The 25,000-nt window shown below is 41.8% G+C and overlaps 1 protein-coding gene across 1 annotated transcript in view; it reads left to right on the plus strand.

The window, feature by feature from the left end:
• acvr2ba (activin A receptor type 2Ba) overlaps positions 1 to 12,143 on the plus strand; it is a 74,380-nt gene extending 62,237 nt beyond the window's left edge. Inside the window, exons 4-11 of the mRNA XM_079806381.1 lie at positions 516 to 664; positions 2,092 to 2,235; positions 3,634 to 3,777; positions 6,383 to 6,531; positions 7,380 to 7,494; positions 9,557 to 9,695; positions 9,944 to 10,074; positions 11,057 to 12,143. Of these exons, the coding sequence (XP_079662507.1) occupies positions 516 to 664; positions 2,092 to 2,235; positions 3,634 to 3,777; positions 6,383 to 6,531; positions 7,380 to 7,494; positions 9,557 to 9,695; positions 9,944 to 10,074; positions 11,057 to 11,248 (1,163 nt within the window). The 3' untranslated portion in view covers positions 11,249 to 12,143. The remainder of the gene's footprint in view (positions 1 to 515; positions 665 to 2,091; positions 2,236 to 3,633; positions 3,778 to 6,382; positions 6,532 to 7,379; positions 7,495 to 9,556; positions 9,696 to 9,943; positions 10,075 to 11,056) is intronic.
• Positions 12,144 to 25,000: the final 12,857 nt, after the last annotated feature.

Raw genomic sequence — 25,000 nt, forward strand, 5'->3', positions numbered from 1 at the left:
AGCATTAGCAATCGCTCCGCTCTTCTCCACGATGGTAACCCAGTGTAGTTTAAATGGTTCGAATAATTCCAACATAATTAAACATTAAACACTAATAAACAATATAAATTCTCCCCCTTTTCTCATTTTGCCCAAAAACACATAAAATAACACTTAATTTCAACAATTTTACTCTAGTCGTCAAGTCCCAAGCAAAGCATTCTGGGAGCTACAGTTTCAGCAAAAATCTTTTTCGAGTACTTAATTGGTTCACATTCACCCCAAAATAGTTTAATCTAGTAGATTGCACATTTTAGAGAATTACATTAATCGAAAGCAATGAAATCATGTTTAGAAGAGAAACACAAATTTGTTGCGTAGATCACAAATAATGCGATTAAGTAAATTGGACAACATGTGTTTTCCTGTTTTTTCAGTGTACTTATGCATATGTAGGAATGCATGTTTTGTCTAATGTAATTGTGTTTTAGAAGTGTTTGTAATTAAGAGGTTGAAAAGTCATCTCTCTCCCTCAGTCATCGAGCCTCCTCCGCCGACCCCATCTCTGCTGAATGTGCTGGTGTATTCTCTGCTGCCCGTCTCCATGCTCTCCATGGCTCTGCTTCTGGCCTTCTGGATGTACCGCCACCGCAAGCCGCCCTATGGGCACGTGGACATCAACGAGGTCGGTCCACTCTCATCACTCTTCCTGTTCTCTGGCGCCGCCCAGTGGTGCATTGGCTGATGTGTGTGCAGTGTTTCCCCTATACATTTTTCCAGCAGCGGTGCTGTTACGTGCCGGAGGTTGTTACCAAGTCGTGCGTGGGGGGGTCTGGGGGCATATGCACCTCCGGAATAATTTTTTTTAAAATAACATCTTAAACCATGACTTCTGGCAAGTTTTGTGGATAGAAATGGACATTTTGAACATTAAAATCCAAATGAAACTTTTCATTAGTTTAAATGCAGAAATTCAGATCATACAGAAAGCTTACATAGCCTATTTTACTTCACTAACCTCCAGGGATGTGCAGAAGTTCCTAAGGGGCAGGGGCTCAAATGTAAAAAATAAAAAAAAGTTTTGTGTGTGTGTGTAAAGTTTGGATACTATTTTATGTTTTTGCTAAAAGTATCTTATGCTTATCAAGCCTGCATTTATTTAATCAAAAATACAGAAAAAAACAGTAACCTAAAATATTGTGAAATATTATTACACAATGTTCTTTGTAACTTTTTATTAATCAAAGAATAAAAAAAAGAAAAGAGCATCACATAACATACAAGAGCTGCAAGTAATTTTCTCTTTGCCTTTTGTTGTTTGATTCACATTAATGGCTCAATCGTCAGCAGGTTTATTAGATGCTGCCCCTTTAAGACCAAAATGGAGATCTAACCATATCATTCTCCCATTGATTTCTCCCAACTATTTACGCCCATTTAAGATAAATTTGTGTTTAAGTGAATACTCTCCATGCCGGTCATTTTGAGATATAGGCTATTTATTGTGTATTTGATGGTTTAGTCGCGCAAGTCGGTCCGTTTCGCAGCGTGCGCGCGCGCGCGCACACACACACACACACACACATACCCCCGCCTTGAACTTGGAAACGGCGTCTATTGCGTGGATTATTGTGCTTTTAATTTTATCAAACAAGTCCTGCAATTTAGCCATAGTGGAGAGAGCATTTGACACCAATCACGGATTGTGCTGAATCTGACGTTTAATGCATGTTTGGGGAGAAATGACAGCGCGCGCTGTGAAGGGAAGGAAGTTGCGCTAGACGGAACGCGGGTATAGTTTATAATAGTTTTACCTCATATCTTCTTTTCATAATCCTTGGGGGAAATAAAAATAAAGCGAAAATAAGATTAATATCACAGCCCTAAAGTGTAAGCAGACTACATTTTTGTTTAGTTCTCTGGCAATCGTCAATCTCTCGCTCTCTTTTACAGTGTGTAAGTGAATGTCGTGATATTACTGATCATGTGAAGATTTTGCAGCGGCGCTGAAAATCCAGCGGCGGCGCTGTGAATACATTGTAGGGGAAACACTGGTGTGTGTGTGTGTGTGAAGCAGTGCTGTGATTGGTGCTCTTGTGTCATGTGATGCAGGACGCGGGTCTGTCTCCTCCTTCTCCGCTGGTGGGACTGAAGCCTCTGCAGCTGCTGGAGATTAAAGCTCGAGGACGCTTCGGATGCGTCTGGAAAGCCCAGATGATGAACGAATATGTGGCCGTGAAGATTTTCCCCATTCAGGTTCAGATTGATTTTGTTTGCTGCTATATAGACTGTATAGCCACTGTCGCCTCTGGCTTGGCGTGAGACACTACATTTTCAACTAATCATTGAAATAAATCTAATTAATAAACTAAATTAACCATTTAAACTAAATTATTGATCTAAAGCCCACACTGTCACTGTATGATAGTTGAAATGAACTGATGACATCAGCGTTTTCTCCAGAATGGCTATACGGCTGAATAAAATTATGCCGCATTATTTTCCTGTTTAACACTGTAAAGCTGCTTTGAAACAATCTGCATTGTTAAAAGCGCTATATAAATAAAGTTGACTTGACTTGACTATAGATGCAAGCTAGCGCACTAGCGTTTCAAACAGTCCTGTTAATGCTGAGCAGTCTATTTATTTCAGTGCATTTATTTATTTGTTCATTTTAATGCATTTATTGTTTGTTTTTAGAATGTATGAATTTATTTATAATTTAAAAAATATATATAACTTTTTTATTCTTTATTTTGTATTAATTATTTATTAATTAATTTTATATTTGATTTATTTGTTTACTTTTCTATTTTAATGCATTTAATAATTTAATGTATTTTTAATTTTTATGAAGTTTATTATTTTTTTCATTTTATTAATTGTTTTTTATTTGAATAATTTTTACATTAAAGTTATAAATAAATTCTAAAAACAAATAATAATAAATAAATGCATTAAAATAAACAAATAAATAACATTTAATAAATATTTTAATTATATTTAAATGTGTTCATTAAAAATTAAAACATATGCATTTATTTATTATTTGTTTTTAGAGTTTATGAATTTATTTATAATTTTTTATGAATTTATGTTTATTTATTTATTTTACATTTTTATTTATTTGTTTATTCATTTATCAATTGATATGGTAATGCATTTATTTAACAATTTAATGTATTTTTTTATTACGTTTATTTTTTCATTTTATAAAAAAAATATCTTAATGGTTTTATTTTTTGTGGTTATTTATTTTTAATGAAAAAAGTTTAAAATAATGTATTTATTTATTTATAAATATGTAGCTGTGAAGATTGTCCCTATTCAGGTTTTGCTTTTAGGTTTTGTAGACAATATTGACCCAAGCTTGCTCACTAGGTGTAGAAACAGCTAAAGTTTCACAAAGCCAGTGTTTACGGCCATCCGACCAATCAGAGCAGAGCGGACTCTCAGAAAGGCGGGGTTTAGAGAGACTGAATCCTTTACTGAACTGTTTCAGACCCAATGAGAAAAGAGCTGATGCCTCAAAGGATATTATAAGCAAATGAAAGTGTTTTTCGACCTTGGATGCATGTAAACCTGTTGTAGGAGCACAACATTAGGAGTGTTTAATATCGGTGTGTGTGATGTGTGTATTCTGTGGGTCGACAGGATAAGCTGTCCTGGCAGAATGAGCGGGATATCTTCTCTACGGCTGGCATGAAGCACGATAACCTCCTGCGCTACATCGCCGCGGAGAAACGCGGAAGCAACCTGGAGACTGAGTTCTGGCTGATTACTGAGTTTCATGAGAGGGTGAGGGGTCAAAGGTCATGAGGCTTTAAACAAACATACACGCAGAGTGAAAAGCGCATCATCTGAGCTTAGGGCTGGGCGATATGGCTGAAACTGTATCACGATATAAGTGTTTCATATCGGTCGAAATCGATAATTATTGATATTTTTATGACTATTTTACATTTAAACATTTTTATTTTAAACGTAACCTTCCTCTGATTATAATCCCCTCAGTTATAAAGGCAGAAATGTCAACACAACCACGGAAAACTCTCAAATAATTAAAATATAAACACAAGTCTAAAATCACAATGAACACTTAGCAGTTATCTCTTAACATTAGGGTGCAGTGGCTACATTATTTCCCTGTAACTGTAGCGTTTAGATGCTTTGTCATAAGGCACTGATGCAGAGTAACATCACCTCTCCGTGTAGTTTCAATGCGGAATCCGAAATCGCCCCCTATACCCTACATAGGGCACTATTTGAGGGAGCAGCCATTTGTAGTGGAGTCCAAAACCATAGTGGACGTTATTGAGTGCACTCATTCTATCCCACAATGCACCGCAATAACGAGTGTACAGCTGATGAACAACGGCTGTCCGAATTCACTCTGTATTCACAACTGTATTAGTGGACTAAAGTAGGGAATAGTGATTGAGGGTTTAGGGGCGATTTCGGATTCAACCAAAGTCAACACTGTAAAAAATACTTTTCTTACTTAGTATTTTTGTCTTGTTTTCAGTCCAAATATCTAAAAAATCTTACATTAAGAAGCATTTACTAGACAAGCCAAAGTTTTTGTCTTGTTTTGGGGGAAAATAACTCAAAATTAAGGGAGTTTTTGCTTAAAATAAGCAAAATAATCTGCCAATGGGGTAAGCGAAATAATCTTGTTTTCTGTTTGAGTTAAGATTATTTTGCTTACCCCATTGGCAGATTATTTTGCTTATTTTAAGCAAAAACTCCCTTAATTTTGAGTTATTTTCCCCCAAAACAAGACAAAAACGTTTGCTTGTCTTGTAAATGCTTCTTAATGTAAGATTTTTTAGATATTTGGACCGGAAACAAGACAAAAATACTAAGTAAGAAAAGCATTTTTTGCCGTGAAGAATAGCAGAGCGGCGAGCGCTTCGAGTATAAACACGTCCCCAAGCGAACGAGGCGCTGTCAGCGGAGACAGACGAAAGCATAAACAAGGCTGGTTAAACAAGTACGAAGTTACGAGTCTTGGTTGGGACAACGTTCTTGCATTTTATTATGACGATATTAAAATCCAAGATCCCAAAAACTGCCATACTGGCGAGCCGACTTGTTTTCCTGTTTTATCTACAATTGACCTATCGGTAAGCCCCTCCCCTCGAACGCCGATGAGCCAATGGCAGTTGAGTATCAGTTGCGCTGGGACCGGAACTCGGACATCTTTAGGTTTCAGCGCCATAGAGAAACACTGGAAAATCCGAAGCTCTCATCGGTTTGATGGTGTTTATGCTACAAAAATGCTCAAATGTCGTGCCTGAGGTACTGTAACACTGACTCCAGGGATCCTGAGAGGATTTTCCTGAGAGGATTTTCTGTTTGTCATACTCTCGTTAAGTTACGATTAAAGTCCCTGCTAACATACAAACCGAAATAACGAACTGTTCTCACGTCATGTGACACTGCAGGTCAAAAACACGAAGGTCTACATTTCAGTGCATCTCCATATTAAACTGGTTATATGTAAATTAATTTAATTTTAGATATGTTTAAGGTCTACATTATCTGTCCTACTAAGGAGGACTCCTATTTTGATGGGTATTATAGCCTACGGGACGGGTAACGTTAGTGAAAGGAAGAGCTCGCATGCTGTTTATCGGAGATGTTTTGCAGATACAAAGTTTAGCAGTTATTAACTGCACCCCCGAAAAGGCATACGGTCTGTGTATATGTTTGTTTTACTGTGAGTGTTTTTGTGTAATTTGCTGTGTGTGTTAATGGTAATGCAACGGAGAGAGAGAGTTTGTGAATGAGACGTTAATGCGCACTTCTTATGCTTTGTTTGTTCAGCTCTTACGATGATTTTTTGGAGTGAAAAATGACATAATAAACTTGATAAACCATCAGTAAAGTTTGGCCATCATTCGGACGGGGTATACGCTACAATCTGTGTCCAAAAACATCTCGGGATAAGGTTTTCACACTGACAGCTGTCATTGTAAGATACAGCAACTCCGTTTGTTTGTCCGAGTTAGCAACAGTAACTAAGGGGGGCGGGGCTTACCGATAGGTCAATTCCCTCGCTCGCTGTGGCGCTCATTTTCCACGCCGGTTCTGTTACTGAAGAATCCAACATGAGACAACGATATTGCGCAACCAAACGTGATACTGTTACCTGATTGGCTGTTAGCCTACGTTGCTAGGTTACCAGAGAGCGAGTCCCTTTATTCATGCAACCAAACTTGCTTCGCGACCTCTGGTTTCTTCCGACGAAGAAAAAAAAATTATTGAACGTATTTTTTATTGATATCGATTATCGCGATACATATCGTTATCGTTTTATTGCCCAGCCCTATCCTTGCCATGTTGAGTCCAGCACTCTCTGTGATTGGTGCACGTGTTCAGTGTTGACTGTGATTGGCAGGGTTCGCTGACGGACTATCTGAAGGGGAACGCCTTGAGCTGGAGCGATCTGTGCCACATCGCGGAGACCATGGCCTGCGGTCTGTCCTACCTTCATGAGGACGTGCCTCGGCTGAAAGGGGAAGGGCCTAAACCTGCGATTGCCCACCGGTGAGATGCACTTCCTGCTGTTGTGAAGTCACTGAAATAACTCATTAAATAAACGTTTGCTGATAATTTCCTCACCCCCATGTCATCCAAGATGTCCATGTCTTTCTTTCTGCAGTCGAAAAGAAATGAAGGTTTTGGATGAAAACAGTCCAGGGTTTTTCTCCATATAATGGACTTCAATGGGCTCCAAACGGTTCAAATGACAGTTTCAGTGCAGCTTTAAACGACACCAGATGATGAATAAGGGTCTTCTCTAGACAAACCATCAGTTTCTGAGAGAAACCCAGCAGTATTTATGATATTATTTTACCTCTTATCAGTCGAGCGTGATCATCTCTGAGCTCAGCCATAACTTCCGGAAAGTGAGGTCAAAATAGATTGTGGTCATAGACATATCGTTAGTAGATGCCTCATTCTAATGATCCGTGCAGTTGCTAATGAGGCATCTACGTATATATCTATGACCACAATTAAATTTGACCTTACTCTCTGTAAGTTATGGCGGAGCTCAGAGATGATCACGTTCGTCTGATAAGAGGTAAAATAATATCATAAATACTGCTGAGTTTCTCTCAGAAACTGATGGTTTGGCTAGATCAGACCCTTATTCATCATCTGGTGTCGTTTAAAGCCCTTTGAAGCTGCACTGAAACTGTCATTTGAACCGTTTGGGTCCCATTGAAGTCCATTATATGGAGAAAAACCCTGTTTTCTTCAAAAACCTTAATTTGTTTTCGACTGCAGAAAGAAAGACATGGACATCTTGGATGACATGGGGGTGAGGAAACTATCAGCAAAAGTTTATTTAAAAGTGAACTAACCCTTTAACCCCAAATAATCTTCCACAGAGACTTCAAGAGTAAAAATGTGATGCTGAAGACCGACCTCACAGCTGTAGTTGGGGACTTTGGGTTAGCGGTTCGGTTTGAGCCGGGGAAGCCACCGGGAGACACACACGGGCAGGTGAGACGCTTATGGGTCAGACTAGGGCTGTCACTTTTGTAAAAAAAATCCTGTTCGATTTTTGAGACACAAGTGTTCATTGAATAGATTCTAAAATCGATTTTAAATGACGTTTTCATTTTCAACGCTAAACATAGCCTACGCCAATCCACGGACAACTAACAGGCATAGGATGAAAGTAAAGTGAGACGCACAAGTCAGCAATATTTCTGATGATTTATTTTGTGCACAATGACAAACAGGAGTGCAACATTCTGGGAAAAAAAATATTAAAGGGTTAGTTCACCCAAAAATGTAAATTCTGTCATTAATGACTTCCCCTCATGTCGTTGGACACCCGTCAGACCTCCGTTCATCTTCAGACACAAATGAAGATATTTTAGTGTAAATCTGATGCTCTGAAAGGCCTCCATTGGCTCAATGCACTTTACACTCTCAAGACCCTTAAAAGACACTAAAGACGTCGTTACAAAGTCCATCTCACTACAGCGGCTCTACAATAACTTTATGAATCGGTGACAATAGTTTTTGTGCGCAAAAAAACCCTAAATAACGACTTATATAGTGATGACGATTTCAAAACACGGCCTCATGAAGCTTCGAAGCGTTATGAATCAGTGAGTCGATTCAGCGGTTTGAAGCGTTATGAATCAGTGAGTCGATTCAGCGGTTTGAAGCGTTATGAATCAGTGAGTCGATTCAGCGGTTTGAAGCGTTATGAATCAGTGAGTCGATTCATGATTCGGATCGCGTGTCAAACCGCCAAACTGCTGAAATTTGGCGATTCAAACTGCTGAATCGACTCACTGATTCATAACGCTTCGAAGCTTCATGATGCCGTGTTTTGAAATCGTCATCTCTATGGAAGTCGTTATTTAGGGGTTTTTTTGCGCACAAAAACTATTCTCATCACTCCATAAAGTTATTGTAGAACCGCTGTAGTGAGATGGACTTTGTAACTTTAGTCTTTAGTGTCTTTTAAGGGTCTTGAGAGTGTAAAGTTGAGCCAATGGAGGCCTTTCAGAGCATCAGATTTACACTAAAATATCTTCATTTGTGTCTGAAGATGAACGGAGGTCTTACGGGTGTCCAACGACATGAGGCTCAGTCATTAATGACAGAATTTTAATTTTTGGGTGAACTAACCCTTTAAGCAGAGTGGACTGCCATAACGTCAAAGAAAAACATTAGCTACAGGCTTTAACATGGCTGTGTTTACCATTATAAATTCCACAACAACAACAAAAAAATTGTAGCCCATGAAAAGAGGTTGAAAATAAAGCTTAACAATGGAATCCTCACCAGAGCATGTGCGGAGCTCCACTCATGAACCGCTACTGTAGCCTACTAGTTGTAGCATTAAAACACAGATTTAGTTTTATATGTTAAATATAAATAATTTAGGATACCTTGAGTATTAGCTACAATTGAACAGGACACTTAAGATGGGAAATATGGGGGTCAGAAATGATTTTGAGCACTGAAAGCATTTCTTTAAAGTGATTTCGTTTTATATAAATTGTTTCTTCATTTTAATCAATTGTTTTATCGACTAATATTGCATTGATTTAATAAATAATAAGAAAATATAGCATACAATGACTGAGGCGCTGGCTCCGCGTGAACAACGGCTTAAATGAACAACTACCCTACTAGGAGAAAAGCTTTAGCTGGGGCAGGCCTATAGCGTTTATTTCAGATAGACCTATATTTGATCCAGCATTGAGCGAGCGGCGCTGAGAGGAATGAGAAAGCTGCTCCATTCTGGAGGAAATAACGCTCATTCTTTTCTACGCACACAGCATTGTCACAATATGACCTCATGCAAGTTTTAAAAACATATTACTAATACCTGTTAATAACTTTTTTATTCGTTTAATTCGTTCAAAATAATAGTGTACATATTTGGTTAAAATCGATTCCCTATTTTCGTTTTCGAAACTTGTGTTGGTTGGATTGTGCAATCGATTTTCGAACGTAAAGTGACAGCCCTAAAACAGACGTCTGACCAATCAGAACAAAAATAGCACAATTTCTGTGTGTGTGTGTGTGTGTGTGTCAGGTGGGCACGCGGAGGTACATGGCCCCGGAGGTGCTGGAGGGCGCCATTAACTTCCAGAGGGACGCCTTTCTGAGGATAGACATGTACGCCATGGGGCTGGTGCTGTGGGAGCTGGTGTCACGCTGCAAAGCCTCTGACGGTGAGACACACACACACACACACTTTCCTCCTCCTCAGTATTGACATATTTATACTAGAGACACTAAATCAAGCTTTGAGAAGTAGAATGACCCGCTGAACTCATGAATATAAAATCATTGGTCAAAAAGTGTCTCCATCATTCCTGACCAATCTGAGTCGGTTCTGAGCCTCTAAGCTCCGCCCACTCTCTCTCGCACACATTGCTGTTCCAGCGGCTTACGTGATGTGTGTGCTGTGCTCCTTCAGGTCCTGTAGACGAGTACATGCTGCCGTTTGAGGAGGAGATCGGCCAGCATCCGTCGCTGGAGGATCTTCAGGATGTGGTGGTGCATAAGAAGATGAGGCCGGTGTTTAAGGACTGCTGGATGAAGCATTCGGTGAGTGTGTGTGTGTGTGTGTGTGTGTGTGTGTGTTCATCAGTGTGTGTGTGTTCATCAGTGTGTGTGTGTGTGCTTGTGTCTCTGTGTGTTTCTGTTTGCTTTTGTGTGTGTGTGTGTGTGCGTGTGTATTTCTGTGTGTGTGTGTGTGCGTGTGTATTTCTGTGTGTGTGTGTGTGTGTGAGAGAGCGAGTGATTGAGTGAGTGGGTGGGTGAGTGAGTGACTGTGTGTGTATTTCTGTGTGTGTGTATTTCTGTGTGTGTATCTGTGTGTGTGTGTGTGTGAGAGCGAGTGATTGAGTGAGTGACTGTGTGTGTTTCTGTGATTATAGTGCTGTGTTGATGAAGTGTATGTTGTGTCTGTAGGGTCTGGCTCAGATGTGCGAGACGATCGAGGAGTGTGTGTGTGTGTGTGTCTTGATGTAGTGTGTGTTGTGTATCTGCAGGGTCTGGCTCAGATGTGTGAGACGATCGAGGAGTGTGTGTGTGTGTGTGTGTGTCTTGATGTAGTGTGTGTTGTGTGTTACAGGGTCTGGCTCAGATGTGTGAGACGATCGAGGAGTGTGTGTGTGTGTGTGTGTGTGTGTGTTGTGTGTTTCAGTGATGTTGATGTAGTGTGTGTGTGTGTGTGTGTTGTGTTTCTGCAGGGTCTGGCTCAGATGTGTGAGACGATCGAGGAGTGTGTTTTGATGAAGTGTGTGTTGTGTATCTGCAGGGTCTGGCTCAGATGTGTGAGACGATCGAGGAGTGTGTGTGTGTGTGTGTGTGTCTTGATGTAGTGTGTGTTGTGTGTTACAGGGTCTGGCTCAGATGTGTGAGACGATCGAGGAGTGTGTGTGTGTGTGTGTGTGTGTGTTGTGTGTTTCAGTGATGTTGATGTAGTGTGTGTGTGTGTGTGTGTTGTGTTTCTGCAGGGTCTGGCTCAGATGTGTGAGACGATCGAGGAGTGTGTGTTGATGAAGTGTGTGTTGTGTGTCTGCAGGGTCTGGCTCAGATGTGTGAGACGATCGAGGAGTGCTGGGATCATGACGCTGAGGCTCGTCTCTCCGCTGGTTGTGTGGAGGAGCGTCTCTCTCAGGTCCGCAGGTTGGCCGGCTCCTCTCCCTCTGACCTGCTCTCCGCTCTGACCTCGCTCTCCAACCTGGACCTGCCGGCCAAAGAGTCCAGCATCTGACTCAACAACCCTCGTCTTTCCAAACTCAGTGAATCTCAAACGACATTCGAAGCAGCTGCTATTTTATCCTAACATTTTTTTAACTTTATTATTATTATTGTTGTTGTTATTATTATTATTATTATTATTATTTTTCTGATCGGATCAGTAACTACCAGCACACTTCTCTACTGTATTTTTATCATTAGAGCAAACGCGGAAGATTTTTACCAATACAAAACCGAGACATCTCGACGCGCATTCAGGTGCCGACAAATGAATGCTGAGTACCTCAACATTTCCCTCTTGTGTTCCCGCTGTGCTCCGTCCATCATGACGGCTTCATCCTGGGATCATCCACAGTGCTGCAAACCCGCGAGGATCATGACTGTTACACACTCGCGACTCAACCTCCTCGCGGGATCTCGCCGTTCATCTCTCGCTCTTTCCGAAAGTGTGCTATTCGAAATCACGGAAAACGTGTCTTTTACGGAACTAACGGGTGTTAAAGAACACGGAAAAAAACACAAGCGGACTCGTTTCTTTTTCTTTCTTTTCTTTGGTTTGGGTTTTTTTTCGTGCGGTTGGATTGCTGACTGTGGAACGGTTGTTTGGGGATGTGGAAATCTCGGAGGTCATGTGAGCGAGCGATTGGTACGGGAATCTTTCTCAGGTATCAAGGGTCCATGACTGCCTTTCCCACAGCATTACAGGACTGAGAGAAACATACCAGTGCCCTGAGAACCGTGTGTGTGTGCGTGTGCGTGTGCGTGTGTGTGTGTGTGGTGCTGAGAGTTCGTTGAAAAAGAGAAGAAAAAGACCATAAAAAGTGTTTGTTTTTCTGTCGAGTTTCTCTTGATATAATGCAACATGTGTTTGGATGTCTGGAGTGAAGGACTCGCTCATATTTTACCCCAAAACACAAAGAAAAAAATGAGAAATTATATTTTTATTATATATATATATCATTAGAAGCATTGATTTTATTAGCACATTTTCCCTCCACATTATGCGATTATTTCTGTTGATTATTACTGTAATACAAAGATGTATAAAACCAAGTTCTCATAAAAGTTATGCATCCAGATTTTATTTATTAGTTTGTGATAATTCTCATCCAAGTAGATTCTTATTACTGTAATATGATCATTTACACTTGTTTTAACAAAAAGTAGTCCAACAAATACTGATGTTTTACACCAAATTATCTTGACCGTAATTCATCCAAATGTTTTAAATATTTTTTGTTAATTTTCATTATTCTCAATATCAATTCTGAGTAGATTCTTATTACTGCAATATAATAACGTACGCTTGTTTTTATTAATCAAATCAATCCAACAAATAATGAAATGACATAAAAACATGCTTTACACCAAATTATCTTGACCGTAATTCATCCAAATTTTAAAAAAATATTATTTTGTGTAATTTTCATTATTTTCAGTGTTGATTCTAATTAATAATGAATAATAAGTGACACTTTTTTTAATGTAAAAAAATAATGAAATTATGTTTTATACCAAATTATCCTGACCGAAATTCATCCAAATTTTAAAATATTTTTTTGGTAATTTCCATTATTCTCAATTTTGAGAATTCTTATTACTGTAATTTGATAATTTGCTATTGTTTTTGGGGGTCTTTTTAATCATGAAATTATGTATAAAAACATGTTTTACACCAAATTATCTTGACCGTAATTCATCCAAATTTTAAAAAATATTATTTTGTGTAATTTTCATTATTCTCAGTGTTGATTCTAATTAATAATTAATAATAATTTACAGTTTTTTTATGTAAAAAATAATGAAATGATGTTTTACACCAAATTATCTTGACCATAATGCATCAAGATGTTTTATTTTTGATAATTCTCATTCTCAATATCAATTCTGAGTAGATTATTATTACTGTAATATAATAATCTACACTTGTCTAATTAATCAAATCAATCCAACACATAATGAAATTACATAAAAACATGTTTTACACCAAATTATCCTGACCGTAATTTATCCAAATTTTAAAAAGGTGATTATTATTAGATTCTTATTACTGTAATATAATAATAAATGCTTGTTTTTAAAGTCCAAAAAATACTGCAATGTTCTATAAATGGAATTTTCTGGCAGAAAATGTGCTTTATAGTTGTAAAAATAATGCTATACTGTATATATATCAATATTATAATTAAACATAAAGGGTAATTTCTCATTTCTTTCTTTGGTTTGAGGGGTAAATGAGCCCAGGAAGTGTTTGGTTTTGTGTGCTTTGCTCGGGTCCCTTCATGCATTACCTCTTTCAACCAGGGACCAAATCTGAGATCTGACCTCTGACCTCCGGCCACGTTCAGACTTCAGTTTGGGGCTGCAAACACGACAACGTCCAACCAGGTGGCGTTTGACTAACTAATGAGCAAAGAAAACGCAAGAATATTTATTTTGTCTTAAAGTGGCAGACGGCGATCCACGTTTCCATATGCCATAACTCACAGAAACCTTTGTATCTTCTCAGTAAAGCTCATCCTCAGATGCAACCGCGCGTCCCCAGACGTCCACAAGGCTTCCGAGACGAAAGAGCGCAACTCGAAACAATAAAAAATTAGCGAAAGGACAAAAAAAAAAAAGATGTTCATGAACCACAGACCACCTCAGACCAGAAATACCTCAGATTTTCTACGTGTTTGACTTCTGTTATATATTTTGTTAGTTGTGTTGACTTGTAGTAAGTATATTTTGATGTAAGTTGGCTTTTACGATTAGGGAGGAAAACGTTTTGGAAAAAGAAAAAAATACAAAAAATCTGCTGTATAAAAGAGAACCCATGATGTAAATATCTGTGGTAGAATCGTGCCGATCAGGGCATTATTCTCCCTTTCTCTTTCTTCACGGGACATTGAACCTTTGACGTTTGGCGCTTCTCCCCCCCAAAAAAGCTAAGCTAAACTAAACCTTGCACAATTTTATACGCACCCCTCGTTACGAGGGACGAAATTCAGCTCGATTGACCCACTGCGAACCAAATGATCTCGGCCAAATTTGTCCGGCGAATCCTCAAAGATTTTCATTTTCAGGGCCAAATGAAGGTTTGGTGTCCCTTCCGTCTGTGCCATTTCTGCTCCCATGATGCACTGCAGCGGTTGCTTCCAGCTTTAAGTCGTCCGACCGTTCGTGTGGCGTCTTTGCTCTCACGCTTCGGTGGCCATTTTGTTTTCAATTCTGGCACGTTACGAATCCGAAAGTGCCAAAGGTAGCGTGTTTTCTTCAGGTTACCCGGGAAAGTTTGCGAGTTTCCAACTGGCTCAGATGATGTAGCAAGCAATATCTCCAGCAATAGTCTGCGGGCATTGATATCACATCAGGCGAACTACCAAAACCGTGTTATTGATCACGTTTCGCTGAGCTGAGATGTAGCCAAATTCCTTCTGCGCGAGGATAACCAAAGGCTCGGATGCGTTTGAGCATGTCTGTATAGCGTAGCTGGATTTCCGTGTCCGGGTGTGAAGGTTATTTCTGAGGCGTTCGGGTTTGTTTTATGCATCATATTGGGTGTGATTGTTCAACCGGACGCGCCGCGAGAGATTGTGATTTATGCAATACACGTCCACGCTTCCGTGCCAAATACACACGATCTCCGCCTGGACACACTTCTGTATCTCATGACACGCAACACACCAGAGTCCACTCGCAAATAACTACCAAATTACATTTCTAAGCCTATTTTAAGACTACAATGCAAAACTTTTTACTGTAGTAAAATGTTATATATCATTTTATTACAGTAAAAAAAGTGTGTATGTGTATTAGGGCTGTCGAGATTTAAAAAATGTAATCAAATTAATTAAATGATGTGCTGATTAATCTGATTAAATCTGAAAAAATATTTTTGAAAATTAAGACGATGCAAAATTATTTACTGTAATACTTTTATATATATACATACTTTTTATTACAATAAATAATGTGTATTAGGGCTGTCAAGCGATTACATGTTTTACTCGAATTAATTACATGATATAAAGCACACATCAAATTTTGCTGCAAAATAACCGTTGATTCGCTGATTCATTCAGGAATTAAGTAAATGGCTCTCTTTACGAACGAATCATTGAATCATTGATTCACCGATTGATTCATTCAAACGACTGATTCATTCAGGAATTAAGTAATGGCTCTCTTTATGAATTAATCTTTGAATCATTGATTCATTCAAACAGCTGATTCATTCAGGAATTAAGTAATGGCTCTCTTTATGTTGAATCGTTGATTCATTCAAACGGCTGATTCATTCAGGAATTAAGTAATGGCTCTCTTTATGAATGAGTCATTGATTCACCCGATTTGATTTGTTCAAACGATTGATTCATTAAGGAATTAAGTAATGGCTTTCTTTATGAATGAGTCTTTGAATCATTGAGTCACCCGATTGATTTGTTCAAATGACTGATTAATTCAGGAATGAAGTAATGGCTCTCTTTATGAATGAATCTTTGAATCATTGATTCATTCAATTGACTGATTCATTCAGGAATGAAGTAATGACTCTCTTTATGAATGAATCATTTATTCATTAAAACGGCTGATTCGTTGCGTTAATTCAACAGCCCTAATTTAAATGTCTAAATGAGTGAGTCATTGATTAATTTGATTAGTTCAAATGGCTGATTCATTCAGGAATGAAGTAGATGTCTCGCTTTATGAATGAGTCATTGAAACATTGATTCACCCGATTGATTCGTTCAAAACGCAAATACAGTCAGAAATGAAACACGAACATCAGTTCTGCTCTGGCTTTATAGGAAATATTGGAATATTAAAATTGGAAAAAATTTAGCAAAAACAGACAAATTAAATTAATATCACATTTGCACTCGTGCTACTCAGGATAAAATTTGCGTTAATTCAACAGCCCTAATATAAATTTTAAATGTTATATATAATTTTATTACAGTAAATAAAGTGTGTGTGTGTGTATTAGGGCTGTCGAGGTTTTAAAAATGTAATCAAATTAATTATATAATGTGCTGATTAATCTGATTAAAATGAAAAAATCTGCATGATTAAATCTGAAAAATTCTTTTTGAAAATTAAGACGATGCAAAATTATTAACTGTAATACTTTTATATATATGCATACTTTTTATTACAGTAAATAATGTGTATTAGGCCTGTCAAGCGATTGCATTTTTTTATCTAATTAATTACATGATATAATTCTATTAATCACACATCAAATTTTGCTGCAAAATAACCGTTGATTCGCTGATTCATTCAGGAATGAAGTAAATGGCTCTCTTTACGAACGAGTCATTGAATCATTGATTCACTGATTGATTCGTTCAAACAACTTTTCTTTAAGGAAGAAGTAAATGGCTCTCTTTATGAATGAGTTATTGATTCACCCGACTGATTCATTCAGGAATGAAGTAATGGCTTTCTTACGAATGAATCTTTGAATCATTGATTCACCGATTGATTTGTTTAAACGGCTGATTCATTCAGGAATGAAGTAAACAGCTCTCTTTATGAACGAGTCATTGAATCATTGATTCATTTGATTTGTTCAAATGGCTGATTCATTCAGGAATGAAGTAAAAGGCTCTCTTTATGAACGAGTCATTGAATTGTTCAAACGGCTGATTCATTCAGGAATGAAGTAAAAGGCTCTCTTTATGAACTAATCATTGAATCATTGATTCACCGATTGATTTGTTTAAACGGCTGATTCATTCAGGAATGAAGTAAACAGCTCTCTTTATGAACGAGTCATTGAATCATTGATTCATTTGATTTGTTCAAATGGCTGATTCATTCAGGAATTAAGTAAAAGGCTCTCTTTATGAACTAATCATAGAATCATTGATTCACCGATTGATTTGTTTAAACGGCTGATTCATTCAGGAATGAAGTAAACAGCTCTCTTTATGAACGAGTCATTGAATCATTTATTCTCAGATTGATTAATTCAAATGGCTGATTCATTCAGGAATTAAGTAAAAGGCTCTCTTTATGAACGAGTCATTGAATCATTGATTCATTTGATTTGTTCAAATGGCTGATTCATTCAGGAATGAAGGAAACGGCTCTCTTTATGAACGAGTCATTGAATCGTTGATTCACCGATTGATTTGTTTAAACGGCTGATTCATTCAGGAATGAAGGAAACGGCTCTCTTTATGAACGAGTCATTGAATCATCGATTCACTGATTGATTTGTTGTAAATGCAGAGATCTGGATGTGATTTGTGTCAATCTAAGCGTATCCGTTTGGCTGGTTTTCCCTGTAAATGTGTGTTTCCCGCCGGATCGTGAGCTCAAAGACGCGATGGATGTGATTTCGGGAGTGACGATTAGTGAAGCGGCCGCTGCTGTGTGCTCATCTCTCTCTCTGTCTCTCTTCCACCTCTCTCTTTCTGTTCTACCTGGCAGAAAAAGCTATAGAAAATATATATGGGAAAAATCTATATAGATATATGAAATATGAAACTCTAAAAGTGACCAGCTGTAACTCTGGATGCAAATCTTTGGTCAGGGTTTTCAGGAAGCCGATACCTCAGAGCTCATGTGAAACAGTGTTATAGCTGGAGATCTCGTCAATCTCAAACCTCTTTTGTACTGGTGTGACGTGATGATGATGATGATGATGATGATGATGAGACAAACCCTTGACAAACTCTTCCTCCGTGTTTCCTGACGCCCTACACGTGTGTTAAACTACATGAGTTAGAACGAGTTATCTGTGGAGATATTACAGTAATAAACACGCACGCTATACTCGCTGAGGCTGTGGAAATGTCTGAAAGTGTGACATCATAACCTGCTTGATTATGATTGTGTGTCTTTATTTTCCATAGGGATTTACAAAAAAAGAGTTGAAAGAGTTTGGGATTTTTAAGTCAGCTGTTAATATTTTTTTATTTTTTATTTTATTTTGTATTATTATAAAATATTGTACGAGTCAGCTGTTTATTTATATATATATATATATATAATAAAAAATAAATAAAAGTAAAATTTGATATATATATTAATTATTTTATAGATATATTTTTTTAAGTCAGCTGTTATTATTTTATTTGACTGTTTTTGTTGTTTTTATTTTTTATTATTTTTTCTATAATACTTTTATATTTTTTTCATAAGCTCTTAATATTTTATTTTACTTAATACATTTATTTTTTTAATTAAATTAAGTAAAATAAAATAAAACATTAACAGCTGACTTTATAAATAAAAATAAAATATTTTATTACAGAAAAAACTAAAATAATAAAATAAAAAAGATTAAATTAAATAATAGTTTTTCTGTGATAAAATATTTTCTTTTTAATAAAGTCAGCTGTTAATGTTTTATTTTACTTAATAATAAAACAATGAAGTAAAATAAAACCTTAACAGCTGACTTAATAAATAAATATAAAATATTTTATTACAGGAAATTCAATTTAGTTTTTCTGTAATAAAATATTTTATATTTAATTATAAAGTCAGCTGTTAATGTTTTTTGCTATTCTAATTTTTTAAATATTTTTTTATATTAAATTAATTCGATATATTTAAATAATGTTTTATTTTATTTTATTAATTTTTACATTTTTTTATTTTATTTAAAAAATTTCTTTAATTAGATTTTTTATTTATTTATTAAAAATATATATAATTTAATTTATTTGTTTTAAAAATATTTTGTTTATTTATTTTGTTTTATTTGATTTTTAGATGTTTTTATTTTATTTAATTTTGTTTTATTTAATTTTTATTTTTTTATTTTTTTTTATTATTTTATTTTTATTTAATGAATTGAATTCCCTGCGGCGTGTAGGCGTGCTCAGGACGGCGAGGCGAGTTTGTCAAGGCGATGTCCAAAACGCTGTTTCTTCAGATTATGTGACTGTACATGTTGTAGGTTTTCTTCACTATTGTAGCTGAAACTGTAGAGCAGACATGGCTTGTACTACTGATTTAACATGAATATACTAAACATCTGTATGACGAGATGTGTGAGAGAGTGGAGTAAATCCTCTTCTGGACTGAAGAGGTCAAAGTTGAATCTCTATCAATGCCCTGGTGAAATGGACCTCACGTGTTGCCGTACGGACGGAGGGTCGTTGTAACATAGCTGTTTAATTTGCAGTGGATCATTGTTCTTTTACTGTGGTAATTCTAGAGCTCAGTGTCAGAGTTTGGGTAGATCTAGAGTCGGGCGGTGCTGGTTTCCAGAATAAACCAGTATGAATGTAGTATTTGCCCAGTGTGAAACCAACACACCCCGACCGGTAGACAAAACACTAGAAAGGATTATTTCAATTTTATCTTTTTGTATATGAAAGTAACAATAAATACTGATAAAGCATCATTTGATCTTCGTCTCGTCTCTGGAATCAGATTTCCCCTCTTTAACCACAATCTTCTCTCTGTGTGTGTGTATGTGTGTGTCTGAGAGTGAGAGAGAGTGTGTGAGAGTGTGAGCGAGAGTGTGAGCGAGAGTGTGAGCGAGAGTGTGAGCGAGAGTGTGAGCGAGAGTGTGAGCGAGAGTGTGAGCGAGAGTGTGAGCGAGAGTGTGAGCGAGAGTGTGAGCGAGAGTGTGAGCGAGAGTGTGAGCGAGAGTGTGAGCGAGAGTGTGAGCGTGAGCGAGAGCGTGAGCGAGAGCGTGAGCGAGAGCGTGAGCGAGAGCGTGAGCGAGAGCGTGAGCGAGAGCGTGAGCGAGAGCGTGAGCGAGAGCGTGAGCGAGAGCGTGAGCGAGAGTGTGAGCGAGAGCGAGAGCGTGTTTGAGAGTGTGAGCGTGTGTGAGAGTGTGAGAGTGTGTGACAGTGAGAGAGTGTGTGACAGTGAGCGTGTGTGACAGTGTGAGCGTGAGCGAGAGCGTGAGCGAGAGCGTGAGCGAGAGCGTGAGCGAGAGTGTGAGCGAGAGTGAGTGTGAGAGTGTGAGCGTGTGTGAGAGTGAGCGTGTTTGAGCGTGTTTGAGCGTGTTTGAGAGTGTTTGAGAGTGTTTGAGAGTGTGAGCGAGTGTGAGAGTGTGAGCGTGTGTGAGAGTGTGAGAGTGTGTGACAGTGAGAGAGTGTGTGAGAGTGTGAGAGTGTGAGCGAGTGTGAGAGTGAGCGTGTTTGAGAGTGTGAGAGTGTGTGACAGTGAGAGAGTGTGTGACAGTGAGCGTGTGTGACAGTGTGAGCGTGAGCGAGAGTGTGAGCGAGAGTGAGTGTGAGAGTGTGAGCGAGTGTGAGAGTGTGAGCGTGTGTGAGAGTGTGAGAGTGTGTGACAGTGAGAGAGTGTGTGACAGTGAGCGTGTGTGACAGTGTGAGCGTGAGCGAGAGTGTGAGCGAGAGCGAGAGCGTGAGCGAGAGCGAGAGCGTGAGCGAGAGCGTGAGCGAGAGCGTGAGCGAGAGCGTGAGCGAGAGCGTGAGCGAGAGCGAGAGCGTGAGCGAGTGTGAGAGTGTGAGCGTGTGTGAGAGTGAGCGTGTTTGAGAGTGTTTGAGAGTGTGAGCGAGTGTGAGAGTGTGAGCGTGTGTGAGAGTGTGAGAGTGTGTGACAGTGAGAGAGTGTGAGCGAGAGTGTGAGCGAGAGTGAGAGTGTGAGCGTGAGCGAGAGCGTGAGCGTGAGCGAGAGTGTGAGCGAGAGTGTGAGCGAGAGTGTGAGCGAGAGTGTGAGCGAGAGTGTGAGCGAGAGTGTGAGCGAGAGTGTGAGCGAGAGTGTGAGCGAGAGTGTGAGCGAGAGTGTGAGCGAGAGTGTGAGCGAGAGTGTGAGCGAGAGTGTGAGCGAGAGTGTGAGCGAGAGTGTGAGCGAGAGTGTGAGCGAGAGTGTGAGCGAGAGTGTGAGCGAGAGTGTGAGCGAGAGTGTGAGCGAGAGTGTGAGCGAGAGTGTGAGCGAGAGTGTGAGCGAGAGCGTGAGCGAGAGCGTGAGCGAGAGTGTGAGCGTGTTTGAGAGTGTGAGCGTGTGTGAGAGTGTGAGAGTGTGTGACAGTGAGAGAGTGTGTGACAGTGAGCGTGTGTGACAGTGTGAGCGTGAGCGAGAGCGTGAGCGAGAGCGAGAGCGAGAGTGTGAGCGAGAGTGAGTGTGAGAGTGTGAGCGTGTGTGAGAGTGAGCGTGTTTGAGAGTGTTTGAGAGTGTTTGAGAGTGTGAGCGAGTGTGAGAGTGTGAGCGTGTGTGAGAGTGTGAGAGTGTGTGACAGTGAGAGAGTGTGTGAGAGTGTGAGAGTGTGAGCGAGTGTGAGAGTGAGCGTGTTTGAGAGTGTGAGAGTGTGTGACAGTGAGAGAGTGTGTGACAGTGAGCGTGTGTGACAGTGTGAGCGTGAGCGAGAGTGTGAGCGAGAGTGAGTGTGAGAGTGTGAGCGAGTGTGAGAGTGTGAGCGTGTGTGAGAGTGTGAGAGTGTGTGACAGTGAGAGAGTGTGTGACAGTGAGCGTGTGTGACAGTGTGAGCGTGAGCGAGAGTGTGAGCGAGAGCGTGAGCGAGAGCGTGAGCGAGAGCGTGAGCGAGAGCGAGAGCGTGAGCGAGAGCGTGAGCGAGAGCGTGAGCGTGAGCGAGAGCGTGAGCGAGTGTGAGAGTGTGAGCGTGTGTGAGAGTGAGCGTGTTTGAGAGTGTTTGAGAGTGTGAGCGAGTGTGAGAGTGTGAGCGTGTGTGAGAGTGTGAGAGTGTGTGACAGTGAGAGAGTGTGAGCGAGAGTGTGAGCGAGAGTGAGAGTGTGAGCGTGAGCGAGAGCGTGAGCGAGAGCGTGAGCGTGAGCGAGAGTGTGAGCGAGAGTGTGAGCGAGAGTGTGAGCGAGAGTGTGAGCGAGAGTGTGAGCGAGAGTGTGAGCGAGAGTGTGAGCGAGAGTGTGAGCGAGAGTGTGAGCGAGAGTGTGAGCGAGAGTGTGAGCGAGAGTGTGAGCGAGAGTGTGAGCGAGAGTGTGAGCGAGAGTGTGAGCGAGAGTGTGAGCGAGAGTGTGAGCGAGAGTGTGAGCGAGAGTGTGAGCGAGAGTGTAGTGTGAGCGAGAGTGTGAGCGAGAGTGTGAGCGAGAGTGTGAGCGAGAGTGTGAGCGAGAGTGAGAGCGTGAGCGAGTGCGAGAGCGTGAGCGAGTGTGAGAGTGTGTGAGAGTGAGCGTGTGTGAGAGTGTGAGCGTATGTGAGAGTGTGACAGTGAGAGAGTGTGTGACAGTGAGCGTGTGTGACAGTGTGAGCGTGTGTGACAGTGTGAGCGAGAGTGAGAGTGTGAGCGAGAGTGTGAGCGAGAGTGTGAGCGAGAGTGTGAGCGAGAGTGTGAGCGAGAGTGTGAGCGAGAGTGTGAGCGAGAGTGTGAGCGAGAGTGTGAGCGAGAGTGTGAGCGAGAGTGTGAGCGAGAGTGTGAGCGAGAGTGTGAGCGAGAGTGTGAGCGAGAGTGTGAGCGAGAGTGTGAGCGAGAGTGTGAGCGAGAGTGTGAGCGAGAGTGTGAGCGAGAGTGTGAGCGAGAGTGTGAGCGAGAGTGTGAGCGAGAGCGAGAGCGTGAGTGTGAGCGAGAGTGTGAGCGAGAGCGTGAGCGAGTGCGAGAGCGTGAGCGAGTGCGAGAGTGTGTGAGAGTGAGCGTGTGTGAGAGTGTGAGCGTATGTGAGAGTGTGACAGTGAGAGAGTGTGTGACAGTGAGCGTGTGTGACAGTGTGAGCGTGTGTGACAGTGTGAGCGAGAGTGAGAGTGTGAGTGAGAGTGTGAGCGAGAGTGTGAGCGAGAGTGTGAGCGAGAGTGTGAGCGAGAGTGTGAGCGAGAGTGTGAGCGAGAGTGTGAGCGAGAGTGTGAGCGAGAGTGTGAGCGAGAGTGTGAGCGAGAGTGTGAGCGAGAGTGTGAGCGAGAGTGTGAGCGAGAGTGTGAGCGAGAGTGTGAGCGAGAGCGAGAGCGTGAGCGTGAGCGAGTGAGCGAGTGTGAGCGAGTGAGCGTGTGAGCGTGTGAGCGAGTGTGAGAGTGTGAGAGTGTGAGAGTGTGAGAGTGTGAGAGTGTGAGCTAGTGTGAGCGAGTGTGAGAGTGTGAGCGAGTGTGAGCGTGTGTGAGAGTGTGAGCGTGTGTGAGAGTGTGAGAGTGTGAGCGTGTGTGAGAGTGTGAGCGTGTGTGAGAGTGTGAGCGTGTGTGAGAGTGTGTGACAGTGAGAGAGTGTGTGACAGTGTGAGCGTGTGTGACAGTGTGAGCGAGAGCGAGAGCGAGAGCGAGCGAGAGCGTGAGCGTGAGCGAGTGTGAGAGCGTGAGCGAGTGTGAGAGCGTGAGCGAGTGTGAGAGCGTGAGCGAGTGTGAGCGCGTGAGCGAGTGTGAGAGCGTGAGCGAGTGTGAGAGCGTGAGCGAGTGTGAGAGAGTGTGAGAGCGTGAGCGAGTGTGAGAGTGTGAGAGCGTGAGCGAGTGTGAGAGAGTGTGAGAGCGTGAGCGAGTGTGAGAGTGAGAGAGAGTGTGAGAGAGAGTGTGAGCGAGGGAGTGTGAGCGAGGGAGTGTGAGCGAGGGAGTGTGAGCGAGGGAGTGTGAGCGAGGGAGTGTGAGCGAGGGAGTGTGAGCGAGGGAGTGTGAGCGAGGGAGTGTGAGCGAGGGAGTGTGAGCGAGGGAGTGAGCGAGGGAGTGTGAGCGAGGGAGTGTGAGCGAGGGAGTGTGAGCGAGGGAGTGTGAGCGAGGGAGTGTGAGCGAGGGAGTGTGAGCGAGGGAGTGTGAGCGAGGGAGTGTGAGCGAGGGAGTGTGAGCGAGGGAGTGTGAGCGAGGGAGTGTGAGCGAGGGAGTGTGAGCGAGGGAGTGTGAGCGAGGGAGCGTGGGAGTGTGAGCGTGGGAGTGTGAGCGAGGGAGTGTGAGCGAGGGAGTGTGAGCGAGGGAGTGTGAGCGAGGGAGTGTGAGCGAGGGAGTGTGAGCGAGGGAGTGTGAGCGAGGGAGTGTGAGCGAGGGAGTGTGAGCGAGGGAGTGTGAGCGAGGGAGTGTGAGCGAGGGAGTGTGAGCGAGGGAGTGTGAGCGAGGGAGTGTGAGCGAGGGAGTGTGAGCGAGGGAGTGTGAGCGAGGGAGTGTGAGCGAGGGAGTGTGAGCGAGGGAGCGTGGGAGTGTGAGCGTGGGAGTGTGAGCGAGGGAGTGTGAGCGAGGGAGTGTGAGCGAGGGAGTGTGAGCGAGGGAGTGTGAGCGAGGGAGTGTGAGCGAGGGAGTGTGAGCGAGGGAGTGTGAGCGAGGGAGTGTGAGCGAGGGAGTGTGAGCGAGGGAGTGTGAGCGAGGGAGTGTGAGCGAGGGAGTGTGAGCGAGGGAGTGTGAGCGAGGGAGTGTGAGCGAGGGAGTGTGGGAGTGTGAGCGTGGGAGTGTGAGCGTGGGAGTGTGAGCGTGGGAGTGTGAGCGAGGGAGTGTGAGCGAGGGAGTGTGAGCGAGGGAGTGTGAGCGAGGGAGTGTGAGCGAGGGAGTGTGAGCGAGGGAGTGTGAGCGAGGGAGTGTGAGCGAGGGAGTGTGAGCGAGGGAGTGTGAGCGAGGGAGTGTGAGCGAGGGAGTGTGAGCGAGGGAGTGTGAGCGAGGGAGTGTGAGCGAGGGAGTGTGAGCGAGGGAGTGTGAGCGAGGGAGTGTGAGCGAGGGAGTGTGAGCGAGGGAGTGTGAGCGAGGGAGTGTGAGCGAGGGAGTGTGAGCGAGGGAGTGTGAGCGAGGGAGTGTGAGCGAGGGAGTGTGAGCGAGGGAGTGTGAGCGAGGGAGTGTGAGCGAGGGAGTGTGAGCGAGGGAGTGTGAGCGAGGGAGTGTGAGCGAGGGAGTGTGAGCGAGGGAGTGTGAGCGAGGGAGTGTGAGCGAGGGAGTGTGAGCGAGGGAGTGTGAGCGAGGGAGTGTGAGCGAGGGAGTGTGA

The sequence above is a fragment of the Gobio gobio genome (assembly GCF_949357685.1).
Source record: "Gobio gobio genome assembly, chromosome: 23".
In the NCBI taxonomy this organism is placed as follows: Eukaryota; Metazoa; Chordata; class Actinopteri; order Cypriniformes; family Gobionidae; genus Gobio; species Gobio gobio.